This window comes from Sarcophilus harrisii, chromosome 3 (assembly GCF_902635505.1).
Source record: "Sarcophilus harrisii chromosome 3, mSarHar1.11, whole genome shotgun sequence".
Classification (NCBI taxonomy): Eukaryota; Metazoa; Chordata; class Mammalia; order Dasyuromorphia; family Dasyuridae; genus Sarcophilus; species Sarcophilus harrisii.
The window spans coordinates 339,949,115-339,975,422 of NC_045428.1; the positions used below are offsets into that span (position 1 = coordinate 339,949,115).

The 26,308-nt window shown below is 35.1% G+C and overlaps 2 protein-coding genes across 3 annotated transcripts in view; one reads left to right on the top strand and one right to left on the bottom strand.

Annotated features, from left to right (window-relative positions):
* The window catches only part of ZRANB3 (zinc finger RANBP2-type containing 3), a 192,053-nt gene extending 177,923 nt beyond the window's left edge, over positions 1-14,130 (bottom strand). The window contains exon 1 of one of the 2 annotated variants that reach the window (XM_031960014.1): positions 13,930-14,130. Coding sequence is in view for 1 of the 2 variants with exons in the window: in XM_003763827.3 (XP_003763875.2) it covers positions 13,347-13,411 (65 nt within the window). In the remaining variant the exon portion in view is untranslated. Of the gene's footprint in view, positions 1-13,346; positions 13,721-13,929 lie in introns of those variants that run through there. The other variant, XM_003763827.3, reaches the window with a different exon arrangement.
* Positions 14,131-14,314: 184 nt separating this feature from the next.
* Positions 14,315-26,308, top strand: part of R3HDM1 (R3H domain containing 1) — a 172,508-nt gene continuing 160,514 nt past the window's right edge. Inside the window, exon 1 of the mRNA XM_031960004.1 lies at positions 14,315-14,443. The gene's annotated coding sequence lies outside the window, so the exon portion shown is untranslated. The remainder of the gene's footprint in view (positions 14,444-26,308) is intronic.

Consider the following 26,308-nt stretch of genomic DNA (forward strand, 5'->3'; position numbering starts at 1 on the left):
CAAACTTTGAAAGACTTAAGCATTGCATATCTGAAATATAGAAGGCATTTAATAAATAATTACTAACTAGTAAAGCATTCTACCCATCTTATGACAATGCACTCAAAATGCAGAACAAAACACATTTTCGAACATACCTAATGTGGGAATTGGTTTTGCTTGACTGCAATTTATTTTTCCTAAGAGCTATGTTTTTCTTTCTTTTTTTCCAATGTCAGGGTTGGAAACAAAGAAGGCCGAGAGGGCAGGTATAGATAATGAAAAGTAAGAAAAAATTATCGAGGCAATTTTTTTTTTTAAATGGGGCTTTTAATGGTGCAGGTATAAACTTTTTAAAAAATGCTGTACATGCTGAAGATCTGCAATTTCATGTGGAATTCTTTTTTCTGTTTGACTGTGTGTGTGTGTGTGTGTGTGTACCTTCTTTTTTTTGGTGTTTTAGTTCAGAATAAGAATAAAATTAATTATAAGAGGTCTGCTTCTTCTACTAGTACTATTTTTCAGAGTTCAGCAGCTGATTGCTTCTCAGGTTCAAGAACAGAATTTTGCTTTCAGGTGTTTAATCATAATGCTAAAAGCCAGTGTGTATAATTATGAAAAAAATTAATTCTTACCAATTTGAATTGACATTGAAAAGAATGCAAATTAATTCTAATTGGTTTGTTCTCTTTTTTTGTATGGACTCAACTTTAAATGCCAGGTACACATATTATTTTCTGATAAACTTGAGAAGACTGTGAGGATTTCATTAAGTATTTTACCCTCGAAATATAAATTTGACATTTTTCACTTGCTCTTGGGTAGCACCAAATAAAACTTAGCTGGAGCATTGACTTGTATCTGCTGCCTTCCATTCTGAATTTCCTTTCTTTTTCTTTCTTTTTTTTTTTTTTTCTGATGCTATTGGGGTTAAATGACTTGCCCAGTGTCACACAGCTAGGAAGTGTTAAATATCTGAGACCAGATTTGAATTCAGGTCATCCTGACTTCAGGGTTGGTGCTTTATCTACTGTGCTACGTGTTGGGATATGGGAGCCACCTGACAGTGGCTGCTGGAGGTCTAACTCAGACCTATCCCACGTTCGGGCACCATAATGTAGTGTGCTTTCTAGAGGCCCCAAATTGGGGTGCTAAAATATACTGTACAGACGAGCTCTCTGGAGGATCTTGGGACAAAACTTGGTCTTAGTGGAGGAGTAAAGGAGGCTGGAGACTCACAAGAATGGTCAAAGATGGAATGTCCTTATTTCAAGTCCTGTCAGTCCTTAAATACCTTGGTATGATGACATCATTACAGCATGCTAAGTATGTGCCAACACTGAGCAAGTGCTAACTATAGTAGCATTACATCACCACAGCACACTGTGTAAGTGCTAACTATAAGCACTCTGCTACTGATATGTAAATGCCTCTCTTTACTTGTAAGTATCCCTTGCTTCAAGTAGAACACAGGTGGTCATGCCCTCCTTGACTTCTCAAGAAGGGTGAAAGCACCAAAGAGATGGGGAGCCAAACCAGACATAGTCAGCAAATTCCCTCTGGGCTGAAGGCTCTTATACCTTACCCAGAGTTCCCCCACTATCTGCGGCCCTCTACACCACCTACCTGCCCTCCTTCCCTTTTCTTGTCAAATGATTTTGGTATACTTTAGAGATCACATATGGCTATTTCACAGGGAAGTCTGTGTATTCATTTTGAACCTTCTGCTTGGTACCACCTTCTGCTTGCTAAATTGAAAATTTATAAAAATCAGTGCTTAAGATTCATTTGAGCAGAAAACATCACTTTACACAATTTTTAATAGATTATGTCTACAAGAACCTTATGAAAATAACCTTTCATTACCTGAATTTTATAGCTAAGGAAACTGATAGACCAAGTAACTTTTACAAAGTCACACAACTAGTGTTAGAACTTTTAATTTCCAAATGTTCTTCCACTATATAAAAATGCATTTTTGTGTTATATTTGTTTCTAAAATTCACACTTTTTTTTTCTTAGCAACTGGATGGATATTAACTGGAAGGCTTAAATAGTAAGTGAAAATGTAAAACCTCTCTCTGATGTCAATGAGTATTTGCTATTAAGAAAAGAATAAAAAGTCATTTTGCTTTCAGAATAAAAAAATAGTGTCAAGGAGTAGGCCTAAATATTTAATTTGGGAGTAGAGGAGGAAAGCAAACCTGCATTCCTAATATTAGAGCATAAACTTTTAGTGTAAATCATACTCTATTGACAGCATTCTAACCAAGTAAAATGGGACAATTATTAAAAATTTGCCAAGCACTCACTTCAGGAATATTTATTTCTTTTATATCCATCTGGATCATTAAAATGTTCTACATTAAGCTGCAGCTTGAGTTTTGTTTGCTTTTTTGTTTGTTTTACTTATTAAATAATAAACTATATTTTCTACATTTTTTAAGTTTAAATTTTGAGCAAAGAAAAATGATACTTAAAATCAACAAACCTTCAAATACTTTTCTCCTCAGTAAGAATAATGATCAGAAAATCCTTTAAATTTTCATTCTGTTGGCATTCATTCTACCATCTTGCAAATGATTAATTATCAATACTAGTAAAGGATATAAGCAACTTGTAGAATTCCACAGACATAGAAGTTCTAGACCTTTAGAGAAGATAGCCCAAACTCAGTGATTCACAGATAAAGATGGTGAAACTCAAACAACTTGAGTGATCTGAATAAGCCAGACTGTTAGGTTGTTGACAAAAGCAAAATTAGAGTCCATGTTTTTCAACAAGCAATTCAACATTCTAAAATGGCATGACAAGGAATAACCAAAGAAGTCAGAGGCCAGTTCTTGAGCATACTGGCTCATAATCAATTTTCACAGTTTTGAGCTATAGCTATTTATTTTCCAAATACTTTTATCCATCTGAAAAAAATCAAGGAATATAGTGGTTCAAATTGCAGGGCTAAAGAGATGACAATCATTCATCAATATAATATCTAATATATACTTTAAGGTTAAGTTATATTAAATATTCACTTTCAGCTTAAAAAAATTAAAGTGGCATGGTCTCAGAAGCACCAATTCAGAGAATTTTTCAGGATTTATACAGACATATAAATGGAGGAAATTCCTCAAGGAGTTGAGTTACTACTAAAAGCTATGCAGAGTCAAGATGCAGACCTGGCACAGAAAATCAAAAACCTGGATTACATATAGAAAAAAAATCATAAATACCAAATAGAAACTTAGCATACAGTAATTCAATCTTTTATTCTAGCCAAACTATTTGATACTTAATAGCCACTGTTTTCATTGCTGAGATTGTTGCAGGTGGGGAACCTGACAGACTTAACTGCAACTTGACACTGAAAGCATTCCAGAACTGTGGCAACTGATACGGCTCCTTTTTTGTTGACTTCTGGTATCCCCAGATTCCTCAGAGTAATTTTATCACAAAAGATAGCTCTAAAAATCTATCATTCCTAACAGAATTGGCATCATTCATGATTTATTTGTAAGTTCTTGATATTTACATGGTATGGAACAAAATTGATTCTACATGCTACACACAAAAATCGATATATCTACAATTTATAGATATTTAGGAAAATATTTAACCAATATTTAGAAAAGCACTAAAAGGCAAGATATGTCTTGCTTTGTTTCAAATGCCTTAATTATTGACACATTTATATTTCTTAAATTCTTTTTCTGGAAGAAAGTTGGCTAATCAAATGGTTTCATTTCTTATTAAAGACCAAAACACAGTGTTGTAAGTTTTTTGACAATAACAATAAATTCAGTATGATATAAAAATTACATAAGGGATTGGATTGTTGCCTGCAAGAAATATCAATAATCAATTAACATTTATTAAGCGTCTCCTATATTCAATATGCAGTACTGGTTAAAATGAGGCAAGGTCCTTACCCTCAAGGTAACTAAAATCTCATTAAAGAAAAAGCACACACACACACACACACCTTTTAAAAATACAAAATCACTTATAAGTTACTAAATGCAGAGGAAATTAAACCATGTACCAAAAAAAAAAGTTATAACTGTTTCTTAGTACAAGATCCTTAAGTCTAATGTTATAGATTTTTTTGGTTAACTTCATTTAACAAAATTGTACTAAAGAAATTTAGGGACAGTTAGACGCTACAAAATATTGTCTCAGACACTAGTTGTTGGCAATTCACTTAATCCTGTTTGTCTCAGTTTCCTCATTCATAAAATGAGTTGGAGAAGACTACAGCAAACCACTCCAGTATCTCTGCCAAGAAAATCCCAAATGAGATCATGAGAAATCAGGCAAGACTGAACAATAACAAAAATAAATTTATACATATGGAATGAATGATCCTGAATCATTACCTTCATTAAAATGTCTCATAAAGTAGCCAGTTCAATTTTGTATATCCATATTGTTTCTAGATAGCTAGAATAAAAATTACTCATATTTCTTTAGTAAATTAGTTTAAAAATCGTTTCCCTCAAATTAATTCTAGGAGTCAAACAGCTGAACTATCATTATACAACTATTCTGCCAGTTAGGAAACTGAGGCCCAGAATGGGAAAGTAATTTGCTCAAGATTATAGAGCTATTAACTTTTACCACTACATTTCAAACATTTTAACTCCCCATTCAACTCTTCCCTTTCAGTTCTTTCCCTGTCAAATTCCAACTAATACCCACCCTAATCTAAACTCTTATGAATTTTTATATAGGTTCATTTGAGAGCCATTCTCTAATTCAGTCTTTCCCTTAAAATCCAGCTTCTATATTACTGTTAAATAAAAATACCAACTTCTCCTTGTTAAAAGAGAAACTCAATGTCATTCCAAAAACTCTGAGGATTACTGCTCAATGAATGGACTCTAAAATCCAGCTTCAAAACACTACCGGAATAATGGAGATCAACAAGAAGAATCTCTACAACATGCCTAATAAATGATCATTCCTCTTCAACTTAAAGACTACTACTCATAATAATGAAATTTGTTCTTCCTGAGGCAAATTCCACTTTGGGATAGTAATAAATAGGAAGTTTTTCTTCATATAGAAATTAATTTAGCTTTTAGGGTCAAATGTGAATAACTCTAATACCTCCTCCATATGACAACCTTTCAGAGCTACAACCACAACTTCCCAAAGTCTTCTCTAGGCTAAACATTTATATGTTCTTTAAATGGTTCTTGTATGGTAGAGTATATGGTTCTCCACCACCTCTTATTCTAGATCAGAATAGATTAGACTTCAGGGTTTCAATGAACTCAGATGGGAAAAAAAAAAAATTACATCTTTATTCAGTAACTTCCGAATGAAATTCAGCATTTCATTCAATTATTCATGTTGTCACAAAAATATTATTCTGCGAAGGGGTCATAAGCCTCTCCTGGATGCCAAAGGGATTTCTCTAGATATATATGAGCTTGTTATGCCACTTTACCGAAAATGTGGCATTCAGAAATAAACAATACAATTGTAGCCTAACTTTGGCAGAGTATTACAGGACTATCATTCATGGAGACATTGCATTTCATAGCAGTCTAAGATCTCATTGTTTTTTCTTGTTACCTTGCACAACTGATTTGTGTGGGGCCTGTAATTCAATTAAAAATGGCTTATCTTTTTCATGCTCACTGCTGACAGCATGTACCCTATGTACCCCCTCATTTGTAATTGTGAAGTCTTTATAAAATCCAAATATAGGACTTCATATTTAGCCCTATTAAATACTATCTTATTACTTTGTCTTATTCTAACTTTTCAAGACCTTTTGGTATGATAATTGTTACCTAACCTGTTAGTTAATCCTCCCAACTTTGGACCATCTGTACTCTTTGGATCTAGTCATCCAGTTTCAAATTCACATATATAGTAGATACTATTTATTACCCAATACATATTTCTCCAAAAAGATAGTATAAGAGATACTGCCAAATTATTTTCTGAAATACAGATGTACTGTATTTCTGTGCATATATAGAGAAAGAAAAAGAGACAAGAGAAACAGATAGAGAGAGGAAGGGAGGGAAAGAAAGAAAAAGAGGGAGGGAGAGAAAGGAGGAGGGAAGAAGAGAGGGAGACAAAAAGGAAGGGAGGCAAAGAGAGGGAAGGAAGGGGAGAAAGGAGGGAAGAAAAGGAAACAAAAATGAGAGGAAAAAGAGAGAGGGAAGGACAGAAGGAAAAAGGGAGAAAAGGAAGAAGGTAGGGAGGGAAGAAGGGAAAGAAGATTAGAAAGGAAGCAAAGGCAAGCATTCTCCCAATCTACCAGCCTTGTAACCTTATTCAAAAAGGACACCTTATTAAATATGGCAAGCTCTGTTCCTGACAAAAGTCCAGGGGTTCTTGGTGAATTTTAGTGTTACAAAGATTACTTCTAAAAGTTTAGCAATCAAATCCATTATTCTTTCATTGTACAAAGACAGTTTGTCCAAACCTAGTGACTTGAACTCAATGAGGACAACTGAAAAATGGCTTTTTATACTACTCACTTTAGTTTACAATCCCTTTTGTTGAACATTTTTGTTCAAATGGATCTACCTCACCATATTAATCACTATTTCCTAATAAAAATCCCATCCTATTCATGCATTTTATTGTTCCTATATAGACCATAATTATTCCTTTCTCCAAGCACTTGAACATATGTCTCCAAATCCTTGAAGTATCTCTCCTCTTCCTCCTTTCTTTCAGGATAACTTCCAACATACTATATCCTATAACTTTTTTCTCAGTTCCTATAGGATTTATAATCTGCACTATAGTATAATAATAGTTCTCATTTTCTTTAGCATTTATATAATGCTTTAAGAATTGCAAGGCTTTATATTACCTCATTTGAGCTTCATAATAATGTGGAAGCAGGTGCTAGTCACTGACTATTCTGTATTGATAAATTTTCATTGTCTTTTATTCTATGTTGACTGAAAATAGACTATAAACTTCTGGAGGGCAGGGACTATTTTTATTTCTTATGCCTATGTGTCTTTCCCAAAAGTAGTAGCAGCACCAATAATAATATCAGTTTGCATTTATGAATTGCTTTAAGGTTTGATATATATTGTCTCATTTTCTCATTTGTGCACACAGGGCACAGGACATCCAGAAAATATTTGTCATATTTGTTGATTTCTAACAGTTAACTATGGATATCTACACCCTACAATATAGAAAAATAAGTACCTAAGATAATTCTCTATTTCCTGCAAAACGCTTATTTAATTCATATTCTATAAATTCAGTCCTAGTTACTCTCCCAAGTTTGTCTTACATCACCAACTCTCTTTTTGGATATATTCAGCTTAATATCTCATAGGTATCTCAAACATGACACATTCAAAATTGATTTAATTTCCATCTCAATGTTGTAGTCTGGCTTCTAGAATTTAGAACCAAAATTCTGCTGTGTATTTGTCTCTTCCTGGAACTGCCCTCAGCACCTAGAATCTAATGATCTTTAAAAACTCAATATTCTGCTGCCTTCTCAATACAGATTATTCCTCTGTAAGGCCCACTCTCTTTTCCCATTGTAGAGTTCCTCCTGGAAATACCATCAAACTTGACTCCCAGCCTCAAGTCTCTTTCTTCTTTAATCTAAACCAATCACCCTCTAAATAGTTATTTTTTCAAAGAGCAAATCTGACCACACCACTCTTTTCAAAAAGCTCACATTATTCTTTAATATCTCTAGAATCAAATACAAAGTCTTTACTTGGGTCTTTAATGTCCTCCATAACCTGGTTCCAAATTCCCTTTACAGCTTTATTATATATTACTTTCCTTCATGTACTCTATTGCTAGCCAAACTGACTTACTTGCTGTTCCTCACCCAGTCCTCTATCTTCCATTTCCATGCCCAATATGTTTGAAACACACTCCTTTATCTCTACCTATTGGAATCCCTAGTTTCCTTTAAATCTCAGCTCAAATGGTATTTTCTACTTTAAGCCTTTTCTAATTTTCTTAGTTGGCAATACCTACACCCCCCCCCCTTCATGTTATATTTTTTTGTATTTTAACATGTAAATGTATAAATATATACCTAAAAGAAATGTAAGATTTTTCAAGGCAGGAACTGTTTCTACAATCATGCAGTTCCACTCTTGTTCTCCACATAAACACTCTAAAATATATTGTGTATAGCATTCCATATTTTATAAAATTAAAGATGGAAATAAGGGTGGAAAGAATACTAAGAATAAGTACTCTCTCAAGGCTGATCTCTAATAACTTGTGGGAAAATGATTATCTCAGTTACACCAGCAGTAAGTAAAGAATAATATGTCTCATTTATGCTTCTATCAAAAGGATGGTATAAAGCTGTTACACAAAGAATTATCAAACTGATGCAGCTATATGGACACTAATTTGAGATATAGAAACCTTCAGATAATCCCATGCCTCTGTCATTATTTCAAGTACACTAGATTGGTATGCATATTCTTCTTCCTTCCTTGTTGACAGATCTTTAAGGCAAAAAGTAAGATTGCATCTGGAAACTCAAGGTATTAGATATCTTAGGTCAATTCCAATTCCAAAATTCTTTCACTCTAGTTTAATACTCAGTGTCTTAGTATACTGAGTATTCAATATTCCCTGCCTTGGTGAGCTAATAGGGAAAAATTTAAACAGATTTACATCACATCAGATAGATATCAATTGATATAAAGACCATCATGAGTTACTACAAAAATACTACTGAGTATAATAGTTCACATGGAAGAACCAATGTCATAGAAAAAAAAGTTTTTACTTTCAAGTTAGAAGTCTACCTAGAATAATCCACAATTTTAGCAAAGTTGCTGGTTATAAAATAAACCCACATAAGTCATCAGCATTCTTATATATCACTAACAAAATCCAACAGTCAGAGTTACAAAGAGAAATTCCATTTAAAGTAACTACTGATAGTATAAAATATTTAGGAATCTATCTGCCAAGGGAAAATCAGAAACTTTATGAGCAAAACTACCAAACACTTTCCACACAAATTAAGTCTGATCTAACCACCTGTAAAAATATTAAACGCTCTTAGATAGGGCGAGCAAATATAATAAAGATGACAATACTACCTAAAAGTAATCTATTTATTTAGCGCTATACCAATCAGACTTCCCAAAAACGATTTTGATGACCTAGAAAAAATAACAACAAAGTTCATGGAAAACAAAAAGATCAAAATTTCAAAGGGAATTAATTTAAAAAAATCAAATGAAGGTGGCCTAGCTGTACCAGATCTAAAATTATATTATAAGACAGCGGTTACTAAAACTATCTGGTATTGGCTAAGAAATAGACTAGTTGATCAATGGAATAGGTTAAGTTCAAAGGACAAAACAGCCAATAACTTTAATTATCTAGTGTTTGACAAACCCAAAGACCCCAGTTTTGGGATAAGAATGCATTATTTGACAAAATTGCTGGGAAAATTGGAAATTAGTATGGCAGAAACTGAGGCATTGACCCACTTAACAGTGTACACCAAGATAAGGTCAAAATGGGTTCATGATCTAGGCATAAAGAATGAGATCATAAATAAATTGAAAGAGCATAGGATAGTTTACCTCTCAGACCTGTGGGAGAGGAAGAATTTATGACCAAGAAAACTAGAGATCACTATGACTACAAAATTGAAAATTTGATTATATCAAATTGAAAAGTTTTTGTACAAACAAAACTAATGCAGGCAAGATTAGAAGGAAACAAACTGGGAAAACATTTTTTACAGTCAAAGGTTCTGATAAAGGACTCATTTCAAAATATATAGAGAATTGACTCTAATTTATAAGAAATCAAGCCATTCTCCAATTGATAAATGGTCAAAGGATATGAACAGACAATTTTCAGATGATGAAATTAAAACTATTTCCACTCATATGAAAGAGTGTTCCAAATCACTATTGATCAGAGAAATGCAAATTAAGACAACTCTGAGATACCACTATACACCTGTCAGATTGGCCAGAATGACAGGGAAAGATAATGCAGAATGTTGGAGGGGATGTGGGAAAACAGGAACACTGATACATTGTTGGTGGAATTGTGAATGCATCCAGCCATTCTGGAGAGCAATTTGGAACTATGCTCAAAAAGTTATCAAACTGTGCATACCCTTTGATCCAGCAGTGTCTTTACTGGGCTTATACCCCAAAGAGATACTAAAGAAGGGAAAGGGACCTGTATGTGCCAAAATGTTTGTGGCAGCCCTGTTTGTAGTGGCCAGAAGCTGGAAAATGAATGGATGCCCATCAATAGGAGAATGGTTGAGTAAATTGTGGTATATGAATGTTATGGAATATTATTGTTCTGTAAGAAATGACCAGCAGGACAAATACAGAGAGGATTGGCGAGACCTACATGAACTGATGCTAAGTGAAATGAGCAGAACCAGGAGATTATTATATACCTCAACAACGATACTGTATGAGGATGCATTCTGATGGAAGTGGATTTCTTCAACAAAGACAAGATCTAACTTAGTTTCAATTGATCAAGGAAGGACAGAAGCAGCTACACCCAAAGAAAGAACATAGGAAATGAATGTAAACTGCTTGCATTTTGTTCTTCTTCCCAGGTTATTTATACCTTCTAAATCCAATTCTCCCTGAGCAACAAGAAACTGTTCGGTTCTGCACACATATATTGTATCCAAGATCTACTGTAATCTATTTAACATGTATAGGACTGCTTGCCATCTTGGGGAGAGGGTGGAGGGAGGGAGGGGAAAAATCGAAACAGAAGTGAGTGCAAGGGATAATGTTTTTTTTTGTTTGTTTGTTTTTTAAATTTTATTTAATAGCCTTTTATTTACAGGATATATGCATGGTAATTTTACAGCATTAACAATTGCCAAACCTCTTGTTCCAATTTTTCACCTCTTACCCCCCCACCCCTCCCTAGATGGCAGGATGACCAGTAGATGTTAAATACATTAAAATATAAATTAGATACACAATAAGTATATATGACCAAAACATTATTTTGCTGTACAAAAAGAATCAGACTCTGAAATATTGTACAGATTAGCTTGTGAAGGAAATCAAAAATGCAGGTGTGCATAAATATAGGGATTGGGAATTCAATGTAATGGTTTTTAGTCATCTCCCAGAGTTCTTTCTCTGGGCGTAGCTGGTTCAGTTCATTACTGCTCCATTGGAAATGATTTGGTTGATCTCGTTGCTGAGGATGGCCTGGCAAGGGATAATGTTGTAAAAAATTACCCTGGCATGGGTTCTGTCAATAAAAAGTTATTAAAAATAAATAAATAAATAAAACAAAAATGTTGTAAAAAAAAAAAAGAAGAAGAAGAAGTCTACCTAGAAGTCTAGGGCAAATATGAAATGTGAAGCACCCAGGAAAGAGCTGATAAAGGAAATAAAATTAATTCAGGCATAGGTCAGGGTATAACAGCAGAAGGTTATATGGCAGAGATTGTTGGGTTGAACCACAAAGTGGGAAAAAAAAAAGGTGAAATGAATAAAGAAAAAAGTGAGGACAAAATACGACCTCCATTTACAGTGTGTGTCAAACTTCTTTTTAACTATCACACCCTCAGTAGAGAGTCTGTCTCTCTTAAAATCAACTTTGTATTTCATTTAGCCAATTTGCCAAGGCTCTGGTAGATTTCTTGTAAAAGGATTAATTTCAATCCCTATAACTCCCTTACAAGGGATCCTACAGGTCAACTTGAAAATAAGATGAAAAAGTGTAGAGAATTCCCAGGAGGCTAGAAACTTCAGTAACTGACATGGTCTTCTCTTCCTAAGATTAATAATGGTTGGTACTCCCTGGGGAGCCAGAAAACAAAAGGCCTAAGTCAAGGTAAGGAGAAAGCTCCAGCAGGGCCACTTACAGTCTGGCTTCAGAAGAGTCCATTGTTACCTCCCTACTCACAACATATGATGGACAGAAAAGATGTCTAATACTCAGAGACAGTTAAGATACAGTAAGTCAGGTCCTCCTCTTCTAGGCTATCTCAGTACTTCTTTAGCTAATGCTGAAGAAGTCCTAAATGTCACATAGATGAGTCAAATGGCCACTAGGCCCTTTCTTCCCAAGGCAATGACTTCCATCCTACCCTCAAACAGCATAACTACATTTTTGTGACTTTTCTTCTTCAAATATGCCTCCAAAGTTCATACACATTTCATACACATAAAAATTTTAGGGGAGGAAAAATTTATAGAATCAATGATTTATAACTAAGAAATTTTTTAAAATAATTATAACTTTTTATTGACAGAATCCATGCCTGGGTAATTTTTTACATTATCTATTGCACTCACTTCTGTTCCAACTTTTCCCTCCCTCCCTCCACCCCCTCCCCCAGATGGCAAGCAGTCCTATACATGTTAAACATGTCACAGTATATTCTAGATACAATATATGTGTGCAGAACCAAACAATAACTAAGAAATATTAACATTCATCAAGCCAAACACCTCCATTTTCCACGTAAGGCAACTGGCTTGTCCAAGTTTGGACAGGTGATTAAGTGGCAGAGATAGCATGTAAACTCTGGTACTCCAACTTCAAGAACATATTTCTTTCCCCTGTTAACTATACAATATCCAAAATCACTGTTTTGGCCTTATCTGACCTAAGTGATCTTTTTCAACTGTAAAATGAGAATTAATAATAGTGTCTACTTTCCAAGGTTGTTGTGAGGATCAAATGAGATTTTAAGTACCTTAACAAAAGCTTGTTTCCTTCCTAAATTGACGGTGAACTAGCCTTAACGGTGTTTTTCTTTCTGAAATTACCTCTCAATTATGATGTATTTATCTTGTTTGTCCATAGCTCTTAGCAAACACTAGAATGTCTCCCACAAGCTCCTCAGTCGAATGGAACATGTTTTTGCGGTGGAGTGTGGGATGTTTTGTTTCTAAATCTCCAGCATTTAGTACAATATCTTCCTATAGTGGCATTTAATAAATGCTTGGCTGACTGGCCAGAAGAGTAAAGGGAAAAATTCTGTTATCCTTTACCAGTCTAGGATTTGCAAAACGCTTTACAAATATGATCTTATTTTATCTAAGGGCAGAAGGAAATAGGTGTTATTATCTCCATTTTACAGCTGAGGTAACTGAGGCAGGCAGAAGTTAAGTGACTTGCCCAGAATTACAGAGCTAGTGTCTGGCTGGATTTGAACTTAGATGCTCCGATCTACACGTCCAGCATACTCTCCATTGCGCAACAAGCCATAGAAATTCTGCTTTTTCCCCCGTCCCCATTTCCTTCATTCTCCCCCAAAACACTAAGACACTCCTCACCCATTTCCCCTACTAAGCCTCCAATATTTCCCTTCTAAACCTGGGAAGCGCTGAGGATAACTGCCCACTAAGGTGAAATCAGACCCTCACCTGGTCGGAGAGGAATTCTGAAGCTCAGGGTCCCGCCAAGGGTTTGGGAGCATGGGCACGCCCATTAACGGAAGTGACGTCAAGAGGCGCGGCGAAAGGAAAGGCGGGGACAACCCTAGTCTTGTTTCTAAGAATATCTCCTGAGATAGCTTTCTTTCCTAGATCCTCGGATCTAGGGGACGGGAAACACTGAAAAGGAAAAGACCGCGGTAGCCCCTAACCACTCCTGAGAAAAAGCGGGCTGAGGGAGGGTTACTGGCTTCCCGCCCCCTGCCTTCTCCCTTCCCATTGGCCAAAGTTGCAAACCTCTCTTGGAAACTGCAATTCCCATGATGCTCAGTGGAAGATAAAGGGAAAATAGTTCTTTAGAATGTTGCATATCCTGATGGGAGCTGTAGTTTCCCCTTTGGAAGTGGGGGAACCGTCTCCCTTAGCTACTGAAGCCTAGTGTTGAAAGCTCGGAGGACCAGCTTTCCTAATAAGACCCCTCTTAGAACTCAAGAGCGTTTCCTAATTTCTAACAGTAATAATCACATAAGCGCAAGGTCGTCTTTTCAGACTCAGGAATGATTCCTCATCCTACCTCAGCCCCTTCCTCAGAATCCCACTCGTGGGAAAAGGTGGCCTCGTTACGAGAGAAGGAAAAGGCTTATCACCCGGAGCGACCCAGGGATTGGCCAGTGGCCTTGTCCCTCAAGCGGAGATCCCTGAAGCCGATTGGCCCTTTTTTTTTTCTCCGGGGCTGAAGTAGGGTTGGCACTTAGCTCGACCGCGGCCCGGGAGGGGCACAGCAGGATGGGGGGGAGGGAGTAGAAAGGGGCGGATTCCGAGAATTGATTGGTGGAGATTGATGTCTTTCCTCAGCTCTCAGACCACCAATTGGCCAGCTTCCCTTGGAGGAGGTGGACGAGGGCTAGTGCGTGGTGGGGGGGGCGGGTCTTCTTTAGCAGCGGTAGCCGCTGGAGCCGGTGTCCGGGGCTGGTGATGGGGTTAATTCTCTCCCGTGTGACTCCCAGTCGCGCCCACCCAACCCCTCTGTCTCCCTGCTGCGCCGCGCTCCGACCGCCTCCTCCTCCTCCTCCTCCTCAGTAACTCGGGTAAGAGACATTTCCACTACCACCACCCCCGCCATCCCCAGCCACCTCCATCCTCCTCTTCAGCTCCCCGGTATACCGCGCCTCCCTCCCCCGCCCGCCAACCGGTCGCTCTAACGGAGAAGGTGCTTGGTCTAGCAAGCGATTGGGGGGGGAGGGGGTGTGTCGAGGAAGGGGTAGCTTTCCCAGCTGAGCCGGTGGAGGTCCCAGGGACCCGCCTGCGCCCCTAGCCCCCGACCGGCGGGGTTCGAAAGACGCGCCCCCCTCCCCCCCAGCCGCCGAACCTTGGGCTGAAGAGCCCTCCCCTCTTCACCCCCCCCCCCCCCGGCCCGGGGCCATGTGAAGACCGAGTCCCCATAGGCCTAGTGGAGGAAGCATGGGGGGAGCTCCGTTTGTAGTGCCCGTGTCCCTGCCATGGCGGCGGCGGCGGCTGCAGCTGCTGTAGCTGCTGCTGCTGCGTCCCCTAGGACTCGGGAGAACAGAAACTGCAGGCCCGAGAGACGCCGATCTCTCAGTGGGGGGCCCGTGCCTGTACACCCCGACTCTCGGGGCCGGGGCAGCGGCAGCAGTAGCGGCCTCACGGGGCGGGGGAAGGCTTTGTGTTTGTTTTGGGAAATTTTTTTTTTTTTTTTGCGTTTAGAGCTAATGATGAGCCCTTGTCACACTACTTTGAAGGGGGGAAAAAATGTTCAATGTTAACACACACACACTCACACTCACACACTCGCCTCTTTTTTTTATGGAGGGCACCGGGACTAGTAATGAAATTTTTCTGTTCATCTTTGTATCCTAAGAAAGCACTAGGATTGTTTGGTTTTATGCTAGAGCAAGCAAGTTGATCGATGCTGTCAGTGACATACTCCTGGCGAGGACTTTTCTCTTTCTGGTGATGGTGTGTTTGAAGGAAGTGGTTGAGAAAATTAGCAGTGAGGTGTTTGGGGTTGGTTTACTTTTTCCCCCTAAAGTTCTCTCTGGACCTTTGACCCAAAGATGGTTTTCTATCTGAAATCACCCCAATTAGAAGTACATCAATTTGTCCTTTTTTGTGATTGGTTTGTTTTCAAGTTTTTAATTAAAACACTGAAAAGGTGGTTCTCATTCTAAGTGCAGAGCTTTTGGTCAATAGCCATTTAAAAAATTTTTTTCTTGGAAAGTGAAGCATAAAATTGGGAAATAGTGTCAAACTAAAACCTCACATGAAGTTAGGTTGGATGGAGTGAAAGTTTAGTATTAAAAACTATACTGTTATCCATATATAAGGGAGAGTAGTTTATATAATTGAATTTTACTTAATGTAATAAAATTTTATTTGATTACATTTTTAGTTTATTGTTAATAACAATCAGTAAATATCTATTAAGCATCTATTGTGCTAACCACAGATTGCATTTTGACGAATTTCTTTAGTCCCCAGGCTGGTAATTGGATAAAGTAGCATTTTCCTTTGGTACCACAGAGTGGTCTTTGATACTCTATTTTAATTCCAGGACCTTCTCCCTATTACTTACCACTAAGCTCTTACCATCACCAATTCTATCTGTAGAAACAGCTTAGATTAGAAAAAACTAGTGGCATACTCGGTATCAGTAGATGGTTTTTGGATTGTTAATCTATTGATACTTTTAGCTACCAATTGACTTAATTGTGGGAAAAGAAAATTAATAAATATATGCTGGAATCAGCCTACACTAGGTAGGTTTAGCTAGTCACACCCATCTAATGTTTATACTATCAGGACTGTGACTGGTAGTTTTACGTATCGTTCAAGGTTGACTCACAACTTTTGTCATTTTTTTAAAAAGAAAAGTTACATAGGAAATAAATATCATTTATTTATCTTAGAAAGGATTGAATGTAACTTGATCTTAGAAAGTACCTTTTTGTAATGATGTTTGCTTCTTTTTGACCACTGAATAACTGTATTAAAACGAAGTCATTCATTACATTTAATTCAGTCTCAAATTCTCATAAGAAATATGTACAGAGAATAAAATGATAACCAGGTATTCATAACATCAAGGAATATAGCAGTAGACAAGATCATTTAGTCGAACTGCCTCATTTAATAGAGAAGTAATCATAGCTGACATCTCTATGACATGTTAAGAGTTGTAAAACATTTTACATGTTATCTCATTTAATCTTCACTCACAACAACCTTATATTGTAGGTGCTATCATCACCATTTTTTTAGTTAAGAAAACTGGGACATTGAGAGGCCCAATGTCACAAAGTTAATTTTCTAAAACTACTCAGATCCAAGTTTTACTAATTTCAAATTCAATAATCTCTCCAATCCAATCCAAGATAAAATTTTAAGAGGCGACTTGGTCAAGGTCATACAAGTTTAAACCTCTTTGCTTTGCACATACAATACTTTATCAAGACGCAAGAGGCATCAATAGATGAAATAGCAATGATAGAAAACATTGGGTTGTGATAACTTGACTATAATAATATTCTCTTTTTTAGGTTAAAGTTTGTATCTGTTGATTTCAACAATCACCCTAATAATTTTATATCCGTGTCCAGTTTTCTTATTAGACACAAAATTGGAAGGTGAATCAATAACTTCGGCGAATCTAAATATATATTTAAAATAATTTATTTCAGAAGCATAAAGTATAGATCATTTGTAATTATTTTTTTTTAAACTCAGCATCAAATATGTAAGAAAACATAGAAAATTGACCAAAGTTATGATTTTCTTTTCTTTAGACATTCTGAACAATCAATTTTAAACCTTTATTGAAGCCTTATTATAAAAGTACCATTAGGATAACTTCCAACTGGACCTTGGTGGCTATGAAACGCTTCTAAAGAAGTCCTTTGGACTTTATTTCTTTGGACATTCTCTGGATCCTGTTGTATAGCAGGTGGTAGTTTCTTTTATGTCTTCCTCCCCCAACCCTCAAAATAGTGTTTCATTAGACAAGTTTTTTTAATATGGTTGTAAAGTTTAGAATAACTTAGTGCTGAAATAAACTCATAATTTTTGGAGGGGAAAGGACGAAGTGTTTCCTTTAATAGCACTTGTGAGTGCCATTTTTGGTAAATTCTGAGTTCAGGTCTTTTAGTAGTATAGTTGTAATAGTTAGTTTTTCCTAAATAATAGTATTATGAATACTTACATATTAAAAGGCTTTCGAAATGTTAACTTTTTAAAGAGGTCATTAAAATAATTAATTTCTATTAGTCAACTCTTTTAAGGGAAGTTTCTAGGCACATCTAATATATTTGTATTGCAAATAGCTATGAGAAGTACAAGGAATTATAAACTGCGGACAACATATCACATCTTTAGAATGACACTGGTACATGTAAATAATTGCTAGTGTGACATTAAAAATTCAAATAAGTTGTTTTATAAGGAAAACGTTATGTCAGTTCTTTGGTAACTATCTTTTAAAATAAACACTTCATTTCCAGGGAATTCTAACTTTTTTAAATATTTGCAAATAACCCGTGTAATTAAGTCAGGAGATTTATTGTAAGACTATTTCTTATGGAGTAAATTTTACCTATAGCTGGTAAATTATTTAAAAAAAATTTTAAATAGAAAATTGGCTCAGAGAATTGAGCAAAGTGATTAGTTATTTAATTCTGTTTCAAAGTAATTTCTTCCTCTCCTATTCCAAAAGCATCTTTTCCTCCTTCCCACATTTTATCCTTTAATGTTCTGGCTCTTTCCCTTTGCAAGTCAGTGGTATTTTTTATCATCCATTAATTTTCCATCTTCTTTCTTCTTGCCAACTTCTAACACATTTTTTTTTTAATCTCTCATTTCATTTCTTCTCTGTGCCTTCTGTAGCCTTTAAATTTATAACTTTTGTCTTTTACTTGAGCTTTTAAATTGTTTTTTAACAGTACTTGTTTTAAAAAATTGAACCTGTAAAGTCCTGTGGCTTGGGTTTGTTCCATTTTCATAAGGATTGAGTTAGACAAGTTGTAATGGTTTATTGCTGTAGCTTTGACTAAATATTGCTTCTATACATAAATATATCCTTAATCCAAAAAAACTACTATTCTTTATCCTTAATTCTCCTTGAACATTTGTAATTTGAAATTACAACATTTAATAACATATATAATTATGTGATGTTACCTTAAATTTAGCCAGTATTTCAATCTGTAGGGTAGTTATGGTTGTAATATTACCCTTATTGCTATGCTTGACCTGTGTGTGTGTGGGGGGGGGGGGGGTGTATATGACGTGCAATTGTATTCTGCCATTTTACTGTACTACTGAGTCCCAGTTCACTGTTAGATAAATCACATTTGTTTTATTTTGCTACCTGAGCTGAAATGTCTCCTACCCAAATATCCTTTAGTCCCCCCTAAGGGGGGGACTATGCACCAACAAATTTCTGGACACATGCGCAAAGCCATTATAATATCTTAAATCAAAATCTGGTTTTTCAAAATCTTCCAGAGTCATTGGAAGCAATGTTATATAGTATATAGCATACAACTTAACAATGATTATAATAATGAATGTTTGTAGCTGGAGTAAATAAAAATACTTCTGGGATGAATTGTTGCAATTGGTTGTTATCCTTCATGCTTGAAGAGGACCAAAATGATATCACTATTTTGGGATCAGACCAATATGAGTTCAGAAGGCCCTACCACAAGTTGGACATAAATAAGTCATATGAACATTTGGAGTGGAGATGTCTGTATGTACATCTTGTTTTTCTTTTGAGCTAATGCAATTCTGCTTTGCTGTATTTACAATGTCAAAGGGACAGAGCCAACTTTTAGTAAAACTGTGAGGTTGACTCTAAGCCTTCCTTTTTCTACTACCTTTTCCCAACTGTTTCTCTCCCCCCACCACCTCCACTCCCCCAAGACTTCTTTATCCATGCTAAGTCACACCTCCCTTTTTCACTTTGGTTGAACAGGATGTTTCAGGACATTTTAGTGCCCTCAAGTGTTCTAACCCTTTTTCTCTTCAAGAATCCAAAGAATATACAATCATTCATTTTCATTTCTTGGTTGATTGATGAGCTGACTTGTATAACAGCAATTGAGTTATTATATTACTTTAATCAGACATTTGTATGTTCTGTCTCTTTAACTAAAGACTTAGCACAAAATAATATTACAGACTCTATTAATAAAGTAATTCTAGGGATCAGTAACCAGTATAGTTGAGTAGAAGGGCCTTTGAAATCATTATGACCACTCATAAGGTTGCCCCTAAAATAAAATAATTGTTAATTGAGATCCATGAAGAAAAAGTAAGAGATAGAAAGAAGTCCTGTTAGTCCTGGCCTCACACTTCTGGAGTGGAAAAGCCGATTTTCCTTTGAAAAAGAGGTGATTCTTATCTTCCTTAAATAAACTTCCTCCTTCTCTAAGATTCTAAAATAGCATTTTCTTGCATATCTTATATTTTAATTAGCTTTTAGTTATATTGTATACTATCTCTCTTTTTATCTTTTCCCAGACCTCGTATTTTATTTCTCAAATAATGACATTTCTGTCAGCAAAATGTGTTAGTGTAATACATTCTCCTTAATAGACTTATTACAGTATGTGGATTATTTTTAGGAATAGAAAATTAAATATATTAAGCCATGATAGACCAAAATCCTAAAAAGATATATGGACTGTTGAAAATTTGAAAAATTTAAATGAGATCCTAAATGCCATTTATATTCTATCAGGCCTCTACATTTACAATCTTCAGCAGATTGTATTTCTGTTAGTTATATTTGTATATACCCTCTATCAGTGTGTTTTCAATTTCTTTATATATTCTTAACTAACAAAACTGAAATTAAGGAGATAAAGGGGCCCAGGTCCAAAACAGGAGGTAGAAATTAGATTATGGGAAAGGACAGGCAGAATCCAGAAGAACCAGTACATCATAGTTGGTGAAATCTTTTGAATATTTTTCCTATCAAATGAGATTGTACTTATTGGCATAAATACGAGGTCACTCTCAGATGAAATTTACTGCCACTCCAAAAAAAAGGGGGGGGGGGGTCCTGACAGTCTATACAGAAAAAATGCCTATTATTGTTTGGTTTTGAGATATATTTTTATGAGTAGCTCCTCAAGTTAGTCCATCAGCATACATATCTTGGATAGACATGGCAACAAAACAGTGAAGTGAATCCAAAATTGTGATAGGAACAACCAGTTTACATTTGGGAAATTCTAGTACTTTGAATAATGGAAAGAAATTCCCTGAAACACAAACTGATCTTTTTCATACCAATATTCTTTTTGTACCAGAAGCCACTGTGATTTTCAAAAATCAGAATTAGGGATAATCTGGAGGTAGAGATGGTGGGTCACAGTACATAAATATTAAGAAAAATAATGTGCACAAGTGCAATAGAATAAATTATCTACTAAATAAATAATAGATAAGATGGTCATATAGGTTTAAGGATAGCTGTTTTAAAAACTATTAATGTTTATTAAATGTTACAAAGCTGAAAGAAAATCCTCTTATATTTGAGGTAATTTCTCTATTGGAGATATTTGGGAAGTCATAGACAAGGATAACATCAAATGGTGAGTTATAGTTAAATTGAAATCTGTGAAGCAAGTACTCATATTAATAAGATTATGGATTCATCAAAGTTTAAATTGACATGTTAGACCATAACTTAATATCCCCCTTTCTGTTCTTGTGCAATGGGACTACTATATCAACCTACTAAACAGAATTTTCTATTAAGTGTAGAGAATAAGATAAGCCTGCACATGCTAAAGTAACTTAGTAAAAAGTCTCTCTTTAATGTCTATTACATAGACACTTTGAAGAAGACCACCAACATGGATTCATTGATTTTGTTATAAAGGAAATTGTTTTTTTAATGTGGTATTTTGGGTTCCTCAGTTGATAAATCTCAAATATAAATATAAAGGAGATAATCCTTATATCAAAATCTGTGTTATAGAGAATAGCAATTAAAGGATTTAATAGTAACCTTTAAGCCAGAGCGTAAGTTGGGAACAAAAAGTAATGGGAACAATTAAAACTTCTCCACTTCTACTCCCCAAATGAATCCCAATGAGTAGAAAGGGCCCAAAGAGGTAATTAAGTATATTAAAATCAGAATATTGTTTCATTCCACTTTAACACTGCCATTATGTTGGGTTTTTTTTAAGTAATTTATTTATAATATATATAAATTTATAGTTATAAAATTATAGATATACCTCAAGTCGACTGCTGCCTCTCAGTACAAATACCAGCAAGTAAGAGATTGCTAATAATACCATGCTCATTAAAATTGTTATGGTTGGCTTTTGGAGTCTTAGAACTAAGTTCTTGATTTCTCTGCCAGTCTTCCTAGAATTAAGTGGTAACCATTTATTCTTTACTATTAAGTATTTATCACCTCTGCGTTGTTTAGTTTTTGCTTTAATTTCAAGTTCATCTTTTAGCCATAGTAATAGGGAAAATAAAAATGCAGATAAAATTATATTTATTATTAATTGACTGGAAATCTGTATAAGCTAAAATAACTGTCAAAAAGGATGTTTTTAAATTATTTAAATTAATATGATTACCTTTGGATCTGTAGCTTGCACCTCCTCCACTCCCCCCCCCCTCAACATAACGTCTTAAAGAGATGCTTAGAGGATTGAGAGCTAAGACTTTATGAGGGTCACACATTCAATATGTATCAGAAATGGGACTTAAACCAGCAATCATCCTAGGTTCAAAGCTGACTTTGTAACCACTAAGCCATATTGCTATTATCAGCAAGAACAAGCTTCCTAAATGTCTGGAAAATACTTTTATGTTTCCCAAATCACAGTTTTTAATTAAATTAGATGATTTTCTAAAATATATGAAGATCCTTATTTCATCATGATTATATTTACTTCCATGACCAGATTTATATAAGGAAACCTAGGGAATTTTTTAAAGATATGAGTAACAGTCTTGATTATCAAAATGTTATTACATTTGAACAATGCAATTTTTTAAAAAGAGTTTTGAGTGGGGGAAATTATTGATACTAAAACTCCTCAAAAAATTTGTCTAATCAATAAGAAATTGACACAATGTATTATAGAACTCTTCCCCAAGTATTCAAAGGATGTGAGTTTTCAAAAGAGGAAATGCAAACTATCAACAACAATCTGAAAATTACTAATCAGAGAAATGAAAATTAAAACAACTTCAAGGTGTCATTGACATTTATCAATTTGGCTTTAGACAGTAACAGATGGTAAAAATCCAGAGTTGGAGAAGCTGTGAAAAGACAAGCCCTCTAATTGAGTAATGTTGAAACTGTGGATTTATTCAGCTACTCTGAAAAACAACTTGTAATTTTGCAAGAAAAATTATTAAATTGTTCATATTCTTTGATCATAAGATCCCATTATTGGATTATTATCCAAGAGGAGATTATTGATGATATTCAGAAATAACCTCTATTCCATATTATGGATTACAGTATTATTATACCACAAGAAATGAAGAATATTGCAAAATGAAACAGGGACAGACATATGAAAATGATGCACTGAAAAAAGTGTGCCCAAAAAATGTATGTAATGACTACCACAAAGTAAACAAGACCACATGAAGTTGCTAAGACCTAGTCAAATACAAGAGACATATTAAAACATTTCTTAACAATTAGTGACTGTAAAAATTAAAGTAGTATATCTGTTTCAAATGAGACTATTTAGGTGCTTAGTTCAAAACTTCAAGGAAGTTACTGGTTGGGGGTAGAATTTATTTGGGTATTTTCTAGGAAGTATCTTATGTTGAAACAAAATGTATCCATATACAAAAAATAATAAGGAAGAATAAGCATGTTACCAAAGGATTCCCTTGAGCACAAAGAAAAATAGACTATCTTGTTTTTACTTATAGATTTTTATTATGTTTTTTAAATAGAAAAACATTTTGAATTTGTTTACTAAAAAGAGGATACATCATAATAATAGGACTAATTCTTTCAATTTAACTGAATTATAGAAACTTTTATTATGTGTATTGTCTCATGGTATGCTGAATACCATAGATCCAAAGATAGACCTGAAACCCTTTTCTTACAGGATCAAAGGTTAGGAGCTAGAAAGATCATTTTACAAATGAATAAGCTGAAACCCAAAGAGTTGAAATAAGTTAAACTGGGTCACATAGCTAGTAAATAGTGGAACTAGAATTTTATTTTATTTTTTATTATAGCTTTTTATTGACAGAACATATGCATGGGTAATTTTTCAACATTGTCCCTTGCAATCACTTCTGTTCCAACTTTTCCCTTCCTTCACTCTGTCCCTTCCCCTAGATGGCAGGTAGTCTCATAAATGTTAAATATGTTAAAGTACATCTTAAATACAATATATGTGTACATATTTATACAGTTCTCTTGTTGCACAAGAAAAATCGGATTTAGAAAGTTAGAAATAACCTGGGAAGAAAAACAAAAATGCAAACAGTCCACATTCATTTCCCAGTGTTCTTTCTCTGGGTGTAGCTGGTTCTGTTCATTACTGATCAATTGGAACTGAATTGGATTTTCTTATTGCCGAAGATATCCACTTCCATCAGAATTGATCCTCATATAGTATTGTTATTGAAGTGTATAATGATTTGGTTCTGCTCATTTCACTTAGTATCAGTTCATGTAAGAGTCTCCAAGCCTCTCTGTATTCATTCTGCTAGTCATTTCTTACAGAACTATAATATTCCATAACATTCATATACCACAATTTACCCAACTATCTCCAATAGATAAGGATCCATTTCTAGCCACTACAAACAGGGCTGCCACAAACATTTTTGCACATAAAGTTGCCCTTCCCTTCTTTAATATCTCTTTGGGATATAAGCCCAGTACGGAACTAGAATTTTAAACCAATATTCTTGCACTACTATGCCTTCAAAAAAATTTTATATTCTATTAGAGAAGTTAGGGAGATGGGGAATTATGTAACTAAATATGTTACAAGGTAAGTTAATGAAGGAGTGAATTCCAGTAACTTGATGGCTGGGTCAAGCCAACAAATCACTAACCTCTCAGGCTGTCTTGGAATAAGCCAGATAAATATCTGTGAGGCTCTGCATAAAGGCAGAAGAAATTAAGGGCTTCCCCCAAAAGCCTCCTGAAAGAGTTGTCAGAAACTCACACTAGTAACACTGGAAGCCACTAGAACTTTCAGGTCTGAGAAGAGGACGGACAGACTAAGAACCAGAGCCTCTGATATCCCTAGCATTCTGTCTTGAGATATCATAAAAGCATTGAAGATCCAGAGCTTAGAACCTCAAAGATAGGGGTCCTAAGCTAGAAAGGTGGATTTGAGTGTAGGAACCTAGATAACTTATCTCAAGACCAACTAGAACAGATTAACCTATCCAAAAGAAAAAAATTATTCTTGATGTAGTAATGCCCATAATCCAGGTTAGAATGAGAGTTACCATACCAAAAAATTATAAGTAAAGACTTAAAGAGAAAAAGAATAGAGAAAATCAAACATTTTTTTTAAAATGAAGCAAAAAGTTCTTTAAAAGAGAGGGAAGGAAAAGAAACTTTAAAGAGAAAGTTTAAACCTCAACTAATAAAATCCCTAAAAACTAGACTATATAGACTGAACAGAAACCAGTAATAGAGACATACTCAAACAAAATGAAAGACTGAAAGAAAATATACAATCTAATGTCAAAAACATCTGGAAAATAAAGTCAAGGAGAAACAATTTAAAAATCATTTAATTCATTGAAAACCATACTTTTTCTTTAAAACAAAAAACCTGGACACTATTTCAAGAAATCCTAAATGAAAATTAGCCTTATCTTTTAGAACTTAAGAGCAAAGTAAAGACAGAAAGGATATACTAATCACCTCCTGAAGGAAAAATCTCAGGAATGTCACAACCAAAAACTGGAGCTTCCACTTCAAAGACAATATGCTGCAAGTATCTAGAAAGATGTTCAAGTACAAAGGAACCACGGTCAGGATTATACATGCTGTGGCAGCTTCTACTACAAATTTGAGATCTTAAAATATTTCAGAAAGCAAAAGTTATAACTAAGAATAACTTGCCCTTCAATGTTTAGTATGGGGAGTAGGAAGGACTGACTCTTTAAAGTTGTAGAATATTTTCAAGCAATTCTAGTGTAAACATTGGAGCGAAGCAGAAATTTTGAAATACAAACACAATACCCAAAAGAAACTTAAGAAATTTACATGACCACTTGGGAGGGACCATATGATAATCTAGTATTAATAGTCTAATGGAGAAGAAAGAAGTAGCCCTTTAACAAAACTTAGTATTCATAGTTATTGAGTCATTTTTCAGTCTTGTCCAAATCTTCGTGACCCTATGGGGATTTTGATGACAGATACTATAGTGGTTTGCCATTTCCTTCTGCCACTCACTACATATGAGGAACTGAGGCCATAGGTCCAGGTTCATCCAGCCAGATTTGAACTCAAGAAGCAGAATCTTCCTGACTCGAAGCCCAGCAATCTATCAATGTGTCACTTACCTGCATGTTTTCAAAGGTTATTAAATAAAACTGGGGGAGAGGGTAGATGTTATAATTCAGAGTTTTAATATATCTGTAACAACTTGTAATGTCATTTCTAACAACTCTTAACGAATTATGTCAATAAGGGATACTCTCTTTAAATTTAAAAAGAAGTACATATCCATAGTTTATAATGTTTTCTTCTCTCTCATAATTTGTTCTCTTTCCTTTCTCCTACTTTTTAATGTATTATTTTGGTAGAGATGGTATTGTTTTAAAAAAATTTCTTGAAACTGATATTGGCCAGACAGAAAATTAAGTTTGTTATGAAATTATGCACTTTTTATCTGTAAAAAAAGATGCTAATGAACTGCAGGGCTCTATCTGTTGCATCTGTTGTACATTTA